The sequence below is a fragment of the Jatropha curcas genome, chromosome 6 (genome assembly GCF_041381405.1).
Source record: "Jatropha curcas cultivar XTBG-Jc1 chromosome 6, XTBG_Jcur_1.0, whole genome shotgun sequence".
Taxonomy (NCBI): Eukaryota; Viridiplantae; Streptophyta; class Magnoliopsida; order Malpighiales; family Euphorbiaceae; genus Jatropha; species Jatropha curcas.
Window position 1 is genome coordinate 9,632,135 of NC_143156.1, and position 13,038 is coordinate 9,645,172.

A 13,038-nucleotide genomic window follows, 5' to 3' on the forward strand; every position below is an offset into this window, starting at 1 on the left:
TTTGTGGAAGTTGGTTTGTTGGAAATGGGTCAATAAAACAAAAGAAAATGGCTTATTTTTTGTTTTTCTTATTACTCTATTTTTCTTCTCAAAAACACAAAACAATAAAAACCAAATATACTGTAGTAATATATAGATATTAATCTGTATTATAAATCCCTCTTTGCTCTTAATCTAAAATTAAATTGAAGTGACCTACATTGGCGAAGGAGGCAATATTGGTAGCTGATCATATTGGCCGCTGGTGGTCCGTTTAGTATGTGCAAACTATATTCAGTTGTAACCATTATTTAACTACCCAGTTGCTTTGGATATATGCCCACTGACACAAGTAATTAAATATATTTATTTATTGATTTTAGTAGTTGGGATTTAAAAGGAAAAATAGAGAAAATAGATAAGGACAAAACGATGAAGTTTGATGGATTGAAATAAATAACAAAAATAGAGTATACAAAATAAAAAATGGAGGATCGAGATGATTAATGTGCGTGGGGATGGAGAACAATGGGAAGGCCTTTAGCAGGAATTGGAAGAGGATCGACAATAATGTTCTCTTGAGGAAGCCACTTCTCCCATTTGAATTTTTTGACGATGTTGTGCATGAAAATCAGAATTTCCAATCGAGCATATTCTTTACCAGGGCACATCCTGGGGCCTCCTCCAAAAGGAACGAATGTGTAAGGGGCAGGTCCATTCCCATCGAACCTTGACGGGTCGAATTTTTCAGGGTCAGGGAAACATTCAGGGTTTCTATGTGTGGAATTGGCACTCCAATAAAGCTTCCATCCCTTTGGAATGGTATAATCAGCATATGTGAAGTCTGTGATGGCCTCCCTGAAGGCTCCTTGCAGAGGAGGTGCAAGCCTCATCACTTCACATGCTACGTTCCATGAATATTTCATCTTTTGTATGTCTTCCCAATTCAACAGCTCTCCTGCTCCTTTCGTTTTTGCGATCCTCATTTGTTCTGAAAGTTATACATATCGAATTAAGAAAAATAAAAAAGAAAACTGGGCATGTAATTAATAATAATATTAATCCATTACTTACCCTCAAAGACCTTCTCGTATACTTGAGGCATCTCCGCCAGATACTTGACAACAAAAGTGATAGCAGCACTGGCAGTGTCGTGGCCTCCGATAAGCAATCCAAGAATTTTATCTGCTATTTCAATTTCACTCATGAACTGCCCCTTGTCATCTGCTGTGGTTAGCATGTGAGACAATATATCTTGTGTCTGGGATGCCTTGTTTTCCCCTAGATCATTCTTCCTTTGCTTTATAATCTTTAACAACTCTTTTCTTACCAAATTTGATGCTTTGATCCCTCTGTTGAAGGATGTTCCTGGAAAATCTATTGGTATTGCTATAATGGCTGATGCCAAAACGTCAAACGGCTTGGCGAACTTTTCCACTTGCTCCCTATCTTCCATGCTTAGAAAAAGCCTACAAGCTAACGAGAAGGTATACATCTTTGCCAGAGGGAAAACAGTCACTTGCTGTTTGTTATCCCAATTGAATGCGAAATGACTTTGAGCTACTACATCCATTATACCAATGTATCTCTGAAGTGCTTCTGGCTTTAGAAATTGCGGAAGAAGCTTTCTCATTCTCATGGATTCCTCCTGAGACGATGTTTGTTTAGAGGAAGGGAAGATTTTGTTCACAGAGCTAGGCCACCATGCAGTCACAAGTTTGTTCTCATTGGAGAACAAGAACTTGTTTCCCGCTGCCCCACAAAACACAGCCGATGGTTCACAGAACAATGAAGTCTTGAAGACTTTGTTGGAGAACTTCACCATTCGATCGAATATGAACTTCTCAGGCTGACCCTTTCGACCAGTGGTCAAAAATTCTATGCTTTCACCGATGAGAGGCCAACCGGTGCTTCCAGGAGGGAGATTCTTAATGCCCATTTTGTGTTTGTAGAAGATGATTGAAAGAGCGATGGTGAGGAGGATGGCAAAGGCAATAACAATGAACTCCATCTTCTCTTCACGTATGTGTTTTATTAGGTAGATAGGTAGTTTATATAGACCTTTACCCAGTAAAAAGAGCAACACAAAAGAGTTAAGCAGAGGCATCCAATGCTTAATATATAAGTATTTATTTATTATTTTAAAGACTTTGGCAAATGGAATTAATGGTTTAGTTTTGATTCCACTTTTTTTTTTTTTTTTTATAGACTATTGACTCCTATAATATTGCTTACCTGATTCCATTTTCTATTGCTTTTCAGATACTTTGCCACATTTTGACCACTAGCAATTTGGTACAAAAAGAGGGTAAACATAAAATAACTTCTTAGAACCAAATAAAATAAAGTGGGTAGTTGATCCTCTATTTTGGAAGTTATAATTCTATAAATTGATCACCAAAATTGCAGAACTACCAATTATCCCCTAAGTTTTCTCAATAGATACTTGTAAAAAAAATTTTTTTTTTTTTTAAAAAAAGCTAATTTTTAAAATTTGAACAATGACAATTTTGCTTTCTCAAATTTTAAAAAAGTATCTTTTACTCCCCATAAATTAAAAGATAATGAAAAGCACGCTAAAACATAATCTAGTAGTAAGTGTATATATAACCTGACAATAGATTCAAGTTTGAATTTTCCCTTTCAGTACTAAAAAAAAAATGAAAATATAATAACATATATGGTAAAAACACGATAGGAAAATAATTAAACACAATCTAAAACTGTCTACTTATATTTAAAGTTTTTATTCAATCAAAAGAGAGGACCAAATGTAAATTCCTGCAAGCAGATTGTTCATGTAAAAAAATTTCTTCCATTGGCCTTTACTGTCAACTCCTTAAACAATGGAACTTGGGACAAAACAAAAGTTAAAGAAACTCTTGAACTGAAATTATTATCAATAAATTTGGCCAAAAAAATTTACATAAAAGGAAATTTCTTGTATTTTTTTTTTGGTTTAATGTGTTGGCTAAATCACAAAACCTCAAGCAACTATATAACTATACATATGTTTGTTTGCGTACACGAAGCTCAACTTGTTGTCCACGGTAAAACTCAAAACATATACATGTGTGTATATATTAGCAAGTATCACCTTTTAGACTTGGACATAGAGTAACACTTGGACAATATTGGATTGGCCTGATCTCCCAGTGTACTACTTTTCATGTGGATTCTATTTCTGTCAATGAGTAGGATTATGTAGGATATAAATAGGATTTTCATTTGTACGGCAGATTCATGAATATGGATACCTATGGCATTAGAAATAATAAACTCTTAGTCATTCACAAGTAAGCTATCACCAAAGTGAAATAGTTAAGCAATTGATTGTGGTTGTAGAAATAGATGACTTGTACAAGAGAACCTTGAATTATTAGTACTTTAGATTAAGAAGGGTGAACAACTTCAAGGCAAATCGGATATTTAATTGGTTAAGACCAAAATCTGAATGTTGGATCTATGGCAAGGACAAATATAGAAGTTTTGATTCAGGATATGGACCGGGAAAGGAAAGTCAATACTAGGCATTGGAGCTGGATAATAAGTAATTATTGAGGTGACTTGATGGTGTACTAAAAAGGTAGAATTAATTTTTAATGTGTTATAGATGCATTAGTGGGTAGTATTAAGAATAGAACTTGAGAGCGATTTTAGTGAAAGTTTGTGAATTTTTTGTGAGTATTAAAAAGAGAATATTTTAGTATTCAATGTCAGAATTTCTAAGCATGCTATCAATATTTAGCTTTTAATCCGAAATGAGTGAGAATCTGTAAAGTTTGGCTTGTAGCGCTTATTAGCTAGAATATGAACTTGTTTAGTTTAATAAGTGCATGTTAGGATATAAATTAGAATTTTTACATTCATATAGAAATAATTAATTAGATATGATGAGTTTGACAGTACATAGATTTGAAAGGTTGTCTATTATCATAGGTGGGAAATAAATTAATTAGTATATGGAAGCAAGTTTGGATTAGGCAACAATCATTCCTTTTGATTGACAGCAATCGATTAGAGGAACTCCATGAGTTTTGGTTGAATTTAACTTAACTTATCTTTCTTTTTATTTCCCTTGTATACTTTTTGCTTATTATACTGCCCCTACCTTATTTATATCTAAATTCGAGGACGAATTTTTATAAGAGGATTGAAATAATCTGAAATTTTATTTTTAAAAATTTAATAAATTAACACCCTCTGAATTTATTGAACCAGTTATATGCACACGTATAATTTATATAATTGAACCAAACCCACAATTAAATGAAAATCCAATAAAAATCGATTGAAAATCGAAAACCATACAAAAATCATAAATTGGACGGAATCAAACCAAACCATATACATATGTGTGTATATTAGCTAAGGTTTTCCTCACGGAAAAATTTAAACTGCCGTAATTACGACACGACAGGACACCCTTAAAAATAATATAAAATTAAAATTTAAGATTTTTTAAGGGGTTTTGAATTTAGAATTTAGATTTTAAGATTTTTTTTGAACATTTAGATTTTAATTTAAGATTTTAAAGTTTAGTGTTTAAGTTCTTAATATTTCCCGTTTTAGAGTTTTAGGATTTAATTTTTTATGATTTAAGGTTTCATTAAGATCTATCACCACTGTGTTCAGCAACAGTTTTTTAAATAGTTTTTAGTGTTTATAAATATTATAAATACGATTGTTTATAATGCTCAGTAGTTTTTGCAAGTAACCTTTTATAAGAAGTTACCCCATGTTTAACTTGTAGGGTTTTATAAAATACTACCAAAATAACTAACAGTTAAATGCTCTAATTATGCCGAACAGACTCTAAGGTTTTAAAATTTAGGATATACTATTTCAGGATTTAGAGTTCAAAATTTAAAATTTAAGATCTAAGGTTTAGTACAATTTCATTATTTTTAATTATATTTCATCAGTCGGGAGTCTCGACACATGTAGTCATGCCCTTCTCTCATATCCTATATAATAGAATTTAAAATATTTTTCTAAAAAGAAAAAGAATTTAAAATATATATAATATTTTATTAAAAACTAAAAAAAAAAGCTTCCTTTTTTGCTTTTCCTGTTCTAAGTAGGAAATGATCAATTTGAACCATGTTCAAGACTTTGACAAATGAAAGTATTGCTTTAGTTGTGATTCCACTAATTATTTTTTTTTATAAAGACTAATGGACTTTTGGACTGGAGTATATATACCTTTCCAAAAAAAAAAAAAAAAAAACATATTTCAGATAATTATTATACCATCTTTTGACTAGTAGCCATTCTCAATTTCCACAACTTGTGATAATGGAATTAAACCCTTTCAAAATTTGGCATGTAAATGCAGAACTACCAATAGTATAGGAACCATCGTCCCCATAGTTTTTAAAAAATAAATAATTAATGGGAAAAATATTATTGAAATTTGAAAAATTATCTATTTCACCTCTTTAAAATATAAAAAAAAATTATATTTTGCTCTCTCTGAATTTCAATTTCTAATAAAACTTACGAGAAATATATATAAAATATAAAACCATGATATAACACGTTGAAAGAAATTTTTTTTCTTCAAAAACAACAACCGAAAAATTAATTATATCCTCATAGACTTTACTAAAAAGTAAAAAAGAAAAGAATTATATCAAAATTATAAAATGATGCTCTAAGACAATAATTATTACATTAATTATTATAGAATATATATATTATAAATTTAAAACGTAATAACAACTTATCCTCACTTCGAAAAAAATTGTTATTTTTTTATTTTATTATTTCATAAAATAGATTTTTTTTTTCTGAATGCTCTTCAATTTTAGTAATATAAACTATTCATAATATTATAAGTTTAGTAATTCATAAAAAAATTTTTTTTTTCTATAGACTATTGAGTCTTGTAATATTGCTTTCCTGATTCCATTTCTGTTGCTTTTTCTTAAAAGCCAAACTCCTAGAGATGATTATAACTATCTTTTGACGAGTAGCAATTTCATACCTGTGACAATCGCATTTAACCAGTCCAAATTTGACATTTGTCACTTTCTATAACAAAAATTTATGGAATGAGGCTATAAAAAAGAGGAGTCAACATAAAATAATTTCTTGGAACACAGTAAATAAAATAAAGTGGAGTCAGTTGATCCTCTTTTTGGAAGATGCAATGCTGTTCCTTGAATTTGAACACCAAAAATGCACAACCACCTATTGTTCGGTAAAACTTTACAGAAGGCACCATATATATTTAAAAAAGACGGTTCAAATTTCCAAAAACACGAGTCTCCTCAAAGTCATAAGAAGACCAGGTCTAGAAGTTGACATCTGTTCAGTGCCTGAAGGTCAAGGAAGTTTCGTGACTGATGATAGCCTCCTAGCAACTGAGATCCCAGTGAATGGTTGCCGTGACCATAATAGTTCGAAGGTCGCGAAATTTCTCATTGGGGAAGTTCTGAACTGTACAGGAGGCATAATAATATGCGCACTGTGAGACTTTAGTTTTGTATCATAGACAGAATTTGAACCTAAAACTTTTTATTTTTCACGTTAGTAAGTAGACTATACAGGCAAGTATGGGTAGTGCCTCTCAAAAAATTTTAATAATGAGAATATAATAAATTCTAAAAAGAATAGTAAAAAAATAATAAGACATGTACGCCGGATTGTTCAGTGCTCAAAACACTGCAGCGGTGGCAAATAATTAAAAACAATCTAACTCTATTTATATTTAAAACTTTCATTCAAGCAAAAGAGGATAATATGTAAATACCTATATGCAGATTCTTGATGTGAAAAAATTTCTCCCCTTGACCTTTACTATCAACTCCTTAAACAACTTGGACAAAATAAAATTAAAGATCTTTTTGAACTAAAGTTATTCTCAAGAATTTACCAAAAAACAATACATAAAAGGAAAATTTTCTTGTACATAAGAAAGACTTATCTACAGGTATGAGCCCATTTATATATCAAACTAATTACAAATAGTATTTTTAAACGAGGGTATTCCTGATCATACACTGGAAAAGAAAAAAGACAAAAACAGTAATATTCTTTTTTAAAAAAAATATTTTTTTAATTGGCTTGATGTATAAGACCAACAAAATATATACCGGATGTACACAAGAATTTCCATATTTATATTAGTTAAGGTTTTCTCATGAAAAAATTTAAGGGATTTACTTACCTAGACCGAGTTCATGCCCTACCTATATACAAAACTAATAAAATTTTATTGAAACAAAGGAATTTTTTACCTGAAAAAAAAATGATAAAATAGGAACAATTTTTAAAAAATTTTTATTTTTATTGATTTGATCTATAGGTGAAGCAATAGCCCAATTTAGGTAATTATTTTCAAAATTTAAACCGTTATAGTTGCGCCATTTTCTAACATCCTTAAAATAATAAAAATAAAATTTAATCTTTAAGATTTTAGGATTTTTTTCAGGGTTTCAGATATAGGATTTTGAATTTAGATTTGAGGGTCTTAAAGTTTAATGTTTAAACTTGCGGGCTGTAGCTCAATTGATAATACAGGCTAGGCATATGAGAAGAGCTTTTGGGTTCGATTTTCACTAAACACACCTACAGGGAGGGGCGAAAAGTCTTAACTGTGACTAAGCTCCGAGCCAGATTTAGTCGGTTCCTAGTAATAGGGTCGGGATACCGATGATTTAAAAAAAAAAGTTTAATGTTTAAGTTTTTAAGATTTTATTGTTTTAGAGCTTATGATTTAGGATTAATGCTTTAGAGTTTCTAACATCTAAAATTTAAGTTTTAAGGTTTTAAAATTTATGGTTTACTATTTTAAGATTTAGGTTCTATAATTTAAACTTTTAGGTCAAAGGTTTAGTAAAATTTCTTATCCCATATGTCAGGAGTCTCATAATGTAAATGTACATATTTCTCACATCCTATCTAATAGAATTTTATATATATTAGTATTCTAAGATCGTGTGATGCACGCTGTTACTCGTTGAATATACATGTTAGAATGATTATTTATAATTTATTCTTTTATATATTTTTTATTAATTTTTACAAAGACAATATAAAACTCAATATTTTTAGTTATAATTATTATATGTATAAAAATGGGTGCAAATTACTATCATACATATCTAGCATTTGATGAAAATTTAAATAAGTTTTTACAATGGATTTTTTTTGACAAAATGGAATAATTACAAAGTTGAAAATAAATAACCGTCTGATCTAAGATCTCGTTATATATAAAAATAAATACATATATAAATTATTAGTAATCAAATTCAAAATTTTTTTTTATAGTATACCAAAATAAAAAAAAAATTTTAAAAGTTAAAATTAGTACCTCAATCATTAATTGTCACGACCCGTTTCCATGAGCCGGACCGACACTAGGACCCAGATAAGCTTAAAGCCCCCGAGACCCGTAGTAAGCCTAATTTGTTCTATCTATATATGTCATCCGATTTCATATGAACATTAAGCCCATATAACTTAGGTATAAATTTATCAATATATTAATCAATCTGGCCCAATCTCAATTCATCAATAAAATTTAACCAGGGCCTATTCACATTAAATTATATTCGCAATATGGGCATACTAGTTCACCTGTAATTAATTACACGATAAATTATTTTTAGCGTGATGTGTACGGTAAGACCCAATTTAATATACACAATTCTATAACTGCGGAGTTCAACAATAATCTGATAGTAGAGTAATTTATACAACCCATTTTAAATAACAAAAATATAAATTTTACATTTGTAACTCTGCGGAGAAGACTGCAGAGCTTCAATCGAACCGGCTACTTCCTAGTACCTGAGAGATTTGTTGGGGGGAGGGTGAGTTTTGCAACTCAGTGAATAATAATAAATAATACACATCACATACAGGCAAGCAAAATGCACTCTAGTATATTGAATAAACACACAACAGTCACTCATATGCCATCATATCAGCACCCACAAACAATATCACCTTCAAATAGTCACATCACGTGGAAATCAATCAGTGACGTCACCTAAACCCCAGACGAACCGTCCTCTCAAACAGCCCATCCTCTCAAACGTGTGCACCCGGGGAGCCAATCCCCCATAATTGGCCAACCGGTCTAATCCTCACTTGACCAGTCCTCTCAATTTTATTTTACATTCTCTCTTTTCTTTTCCATATCATCCATATCATATCATCCGGTGCACACGGGGGCGCCGATCTCCCATTTACCCGACCGACGGTCCAATTTCATAATTTCATCAAGATCCATATTTATCGACCGTCCTCACAAACCCATGGTGACCCACTTCATTCCAACTCCACACAAACAGAGCACAGTATATACACATCACAAATAATCAAACAATTCATTTATCATAATACACCAATTTCATCCAAATGCACAATTATGCATAAGTATAATTATAGTGATCATAACATAATATTTATGAGAAAATACTTATAATATATTGTAAATATGTAAATATATAAAAATATAATATTATGCAAATACACTGTTGATATGCATTATTTATTATTACTCACAGTGGTGGAGAACGAAGCTTTAGCTTTGATTATGTCCGAGAGGAGCACTAGACAGACCCGAGCGATCTAAGGAATTTAAGACTGACATCGAAAAATAATTACATCAGACAAAATATTTATTTCTCACTCTAATAATCTTATTCTATATTTTTAATTTCTATAAATTATTTAATTTCTATAAGTAATTTAATTTTTATAATTAATTTTATTTTCTACCGAAATTTCGACAACATTTCCCTTAAAATTCAACTATCCACCTAATTAACTCGGTCAATCATCTATCAAGTTCTTACAACCCATCCATCGGGCAATCAATCCGGTCAATTATTCCCATCCTCCATATCCTCCATATCAACATTAATTCATAAATTTTTCTTCTTTAATTCCATAAATCATACTTTCCCAACAATTTCATTTATTACTAGAATTTCATTTTAATCAATCAAGGATGTTAATTAATCAGTAGATCAACACTAAATTAAATTAATTTAACTAATCAAACTTGCTAAATTAAATTAACTAATCAAGATTACTAAAATTACTAAATTAAATTATACCCAAATTACTAAAATAAATTCTGAGAATTAGCAAAAATTGATTTATACCCCAAGTATAATTTTTTTTCTTGTCGGATTTCGCTAGATCGGAGATTTACACGTGCCGGATCGGAGTTATGCGCACTGGAACTGCAAGTGGGTGGCCGGAATCGTTCTAGAGCAGCGGCAACCGAACTGTGGCCGCAGGCAAGGCGGAACAGACCTGCTGGAGGAAGAAGAAGATCGCTGGTGGTGCGACAGAGGCTCGCAGAGCCTGTTCCTGGCTGCCGGAGACGCAATGGAGCGATGGTGGAGCTGTGGCACAACAGATCGAGGCGATGGTGGCGGTGCGACGAGCTGGAATTTGTGGTGGTGCTGCGCTCGTTCGATCGAAGGCCGGAGAAGGGGCTGTGTAGCGGCAGCGCGATCTGGCTGAGGAGCAGCTGGTGGCGCGCAACAGAGGTTCGCCTCGACTTGGTGGCGTCGCGGTTCGCTGCGGCTCTGCTGTGGTCTTCGCGCTAGCCTAAGACAGGGACAGAGGAAGAGAGCAAGAGGAAGAGGAGAGAGGGATGGTGCCGGCAATGTGTTGATGGCGCAGGTGGTTCGCCGGTGACTGGAAAAAAAAACGCAGATAAGCTTAAGGAGAAATGGAGCCAGCGCTGGAAATATGAAGAAAAAGGGAAAATTCTAGAAGGGTTTGGGTGGTTTGGTTCGATTCAATTTTTGGTTCGGTTCAAATCATGGTTTTCCATTGATTTTTGATTTTTCAATTGGTTTTCGATTTGGTTTATCACTGTAAGAATTATTAATTTGCATTTAATTAATTAAACACATTTCCAGACTGTTGGTTTATTAAATTTAATTGGAAAATCTTTGAAAATAAAAATTCGGGTTGTTTCATTAATAATAATAAAGTAAGAAGTTTTCGATATAGTAATAGCAAAAAACCTCTTAATAGTAGAGAGTCTTCAATGACGTATTGATAATAAAAGCAAAAAAAATTCTCGGTAGTAGCCAAAGAAAATATAGTTATTTGATAGGTTTAATTTTCAATTGAGTTATAATTTAAATATTTGTCCTTTATTATCATAATAATAGATGTCATCTTAAAATCAAAGTATAAGAAAATTTTAAACTAAAAACATACAACAACTTAAAAGAAGAAGCGTTAAATGTTAAAAAATTATAATCATAATATAAATAATTTTTTTAAAAAAATTAACATATTTATACTAATTGAAAATTGATCAAGAAATTTACTTAGCAGATTAAGGATAAAATAATTAATACCTTCAAGAGAATCATAAGACAAAATGTAGCTAATAATATTAACAAAGCAAACAAAATGAAATATGAGAAAAAAAAAAGAATTTCAATTTATAATTTATAAATTTAATTATTATTAAATTTTTAATATAAAATAATTAAGTCCTTTTGCAGTAAAATTATAAATATAATAAATTTAATGTTGGATTCAATCAAAACTTCTATAATAGGATTTTAATTCCTAATTAAAATTGGATAGAATTTTTCGGTTACGATTTCTAATATATTTGATTATATATATATATATATATATATATATATATATATAGTTTATTTAATAAATTTATTATTATTAGAAATCTTATATATTTGATTAGTTTATTAAATTTTGTATTAATTTAAATATTATTTAGTATTAACTAATATAAACCATATTCACAAAAGTCCATGATATTTATTGACTACTTTTTTTGAACTAATGAATTTATTTATTCAAAAATAAATTACCTTTATTTTTTCAACCAATAAAATTAAAATTCTTAAAGTTTTATATTCTTACCTTATATATCTTATATAATATATAATATAATTTATTATTCTATCCAATAGAATCTATATTTAAATAGAAAATTTATATCCTTAATAATTAAATTAGCTTTATTTTTCAACCAATAAAATTAAAATCCTTAAAGTTTTAAATTGTTACTATATATATCTTATATAATATATAATATAATTTATTCTTTTATTCAATAAAATATATATTTAAATAGGAAATTAAAATCCTTAATAATTAAATTAGCTTTGTTTTTCAAGCAATAAAATTAAAATCTTTAATAATTTCCTATTTAGAATTAGATTAAATTTCCTATAACTGCTAGAACATATTTAATAAATATAAATAAAAATTATTCTATTAATTTATAAATAGTGAAAGTTAAAATTATACTTACCGCAAAAAGAAGACACGATTAAAAACTTAATAATTCTAAATTAACAAAGCTTAATGTAATAATTCGTGATAGTCAAAGTAATAAATTCTTGATAATCAAAACTCAAAAGCAATTAAAACCAAATGTATATATAGTGGTATGATAGGACAAAATCCTAATTAGAATAATATTAAAAGATAAATTTCTAATTAGAGTGTGATTAAATTTATAATATTGATATCATAATTAGAATAAGATTAAGTCAAATTCCTAATTAGAATGAGATTAAATTTATAATATTAATAAAAAAAGCTACCAATAGGGGATTAATAAATTTAATGTCTTTCATTATAATATATTTAAATTATAAGATATTAAATCATAGTATTTTTATAGGAATTTCAAAAGTTTCCTAATTAAAATAGGATTAAATTATTTTTAATGATATTTTTAATTAATCAACTAATAAAATATCAATAAGAAATTAAAAGTTTTCTAATTAGAATAAGACTAAATTGTTATTCAATCAACCAATAAATTAAAAATCTATAGATGCGTTTTAGGAACTCAATGTTCCTCCCTCATTCACACTTATATATATACACGTTGCTATTGCTCAGTATTTACTCGTTTATACTGGTTTATTTTTATTCTAATATTAAAATATTCATTATAATTTTTTCTTACATTATCTAAATTTTATAATATTGTTAAAACATGATTTATATTGAGAATAAGGTTAATATACTGACAACATACTATTGTTATAAAATATTAATTTAAGTCTTAATATATTTACATGT

General features: G+C 29.5%; 1 protein-coding gene and 1 long non-coding RNA gene across 2 annotated transcripts; both read right to left on the bottom strand.

The window, feature by feature from the left end:
* Positions 1-135: 135 nt before the first annotated feature.
* Positions 136-2,050, bottom strand: LOC105629864 (beta-amyrin 28-monooxygenase-like). The gene is made up of 2 exons (XM_089722400.1): positions 1,054-2,050; positions 136-970 (listed from the first exon to the last, which is right to left on the bottom strand). Exons 1-2 carry the CDS (start codon positions 1,988-1,990, stop codon positions 483-485), a joined length of 1,425 nt encoding a protein of 474 aa, XP_089578526.1. The 5' UTR covers positions 1,991-2,050; the 3' UTR covers positions 136-482.
* A 6,559-nt stretch (positions 2,051-8,609) lies between these two features.
* On the bottom strand, positions 8,610-10,683 carry LOC105629833 (uncharacterized). The gene is made up of 3 exons (XR_001046650.4): positions 10,107-10,683; positions 9,502-9,582; positions 8,610-8,781 (listed from the first exon to the last, which is right to left on the bottom strand). It is a non-coding gene; the product is annotated as an uncharacterized LOC105629833 (long non-coding RNA).
* Between the last annotated feature and the right edge of the window lie 2,355 nt (positions 10,684-13,038).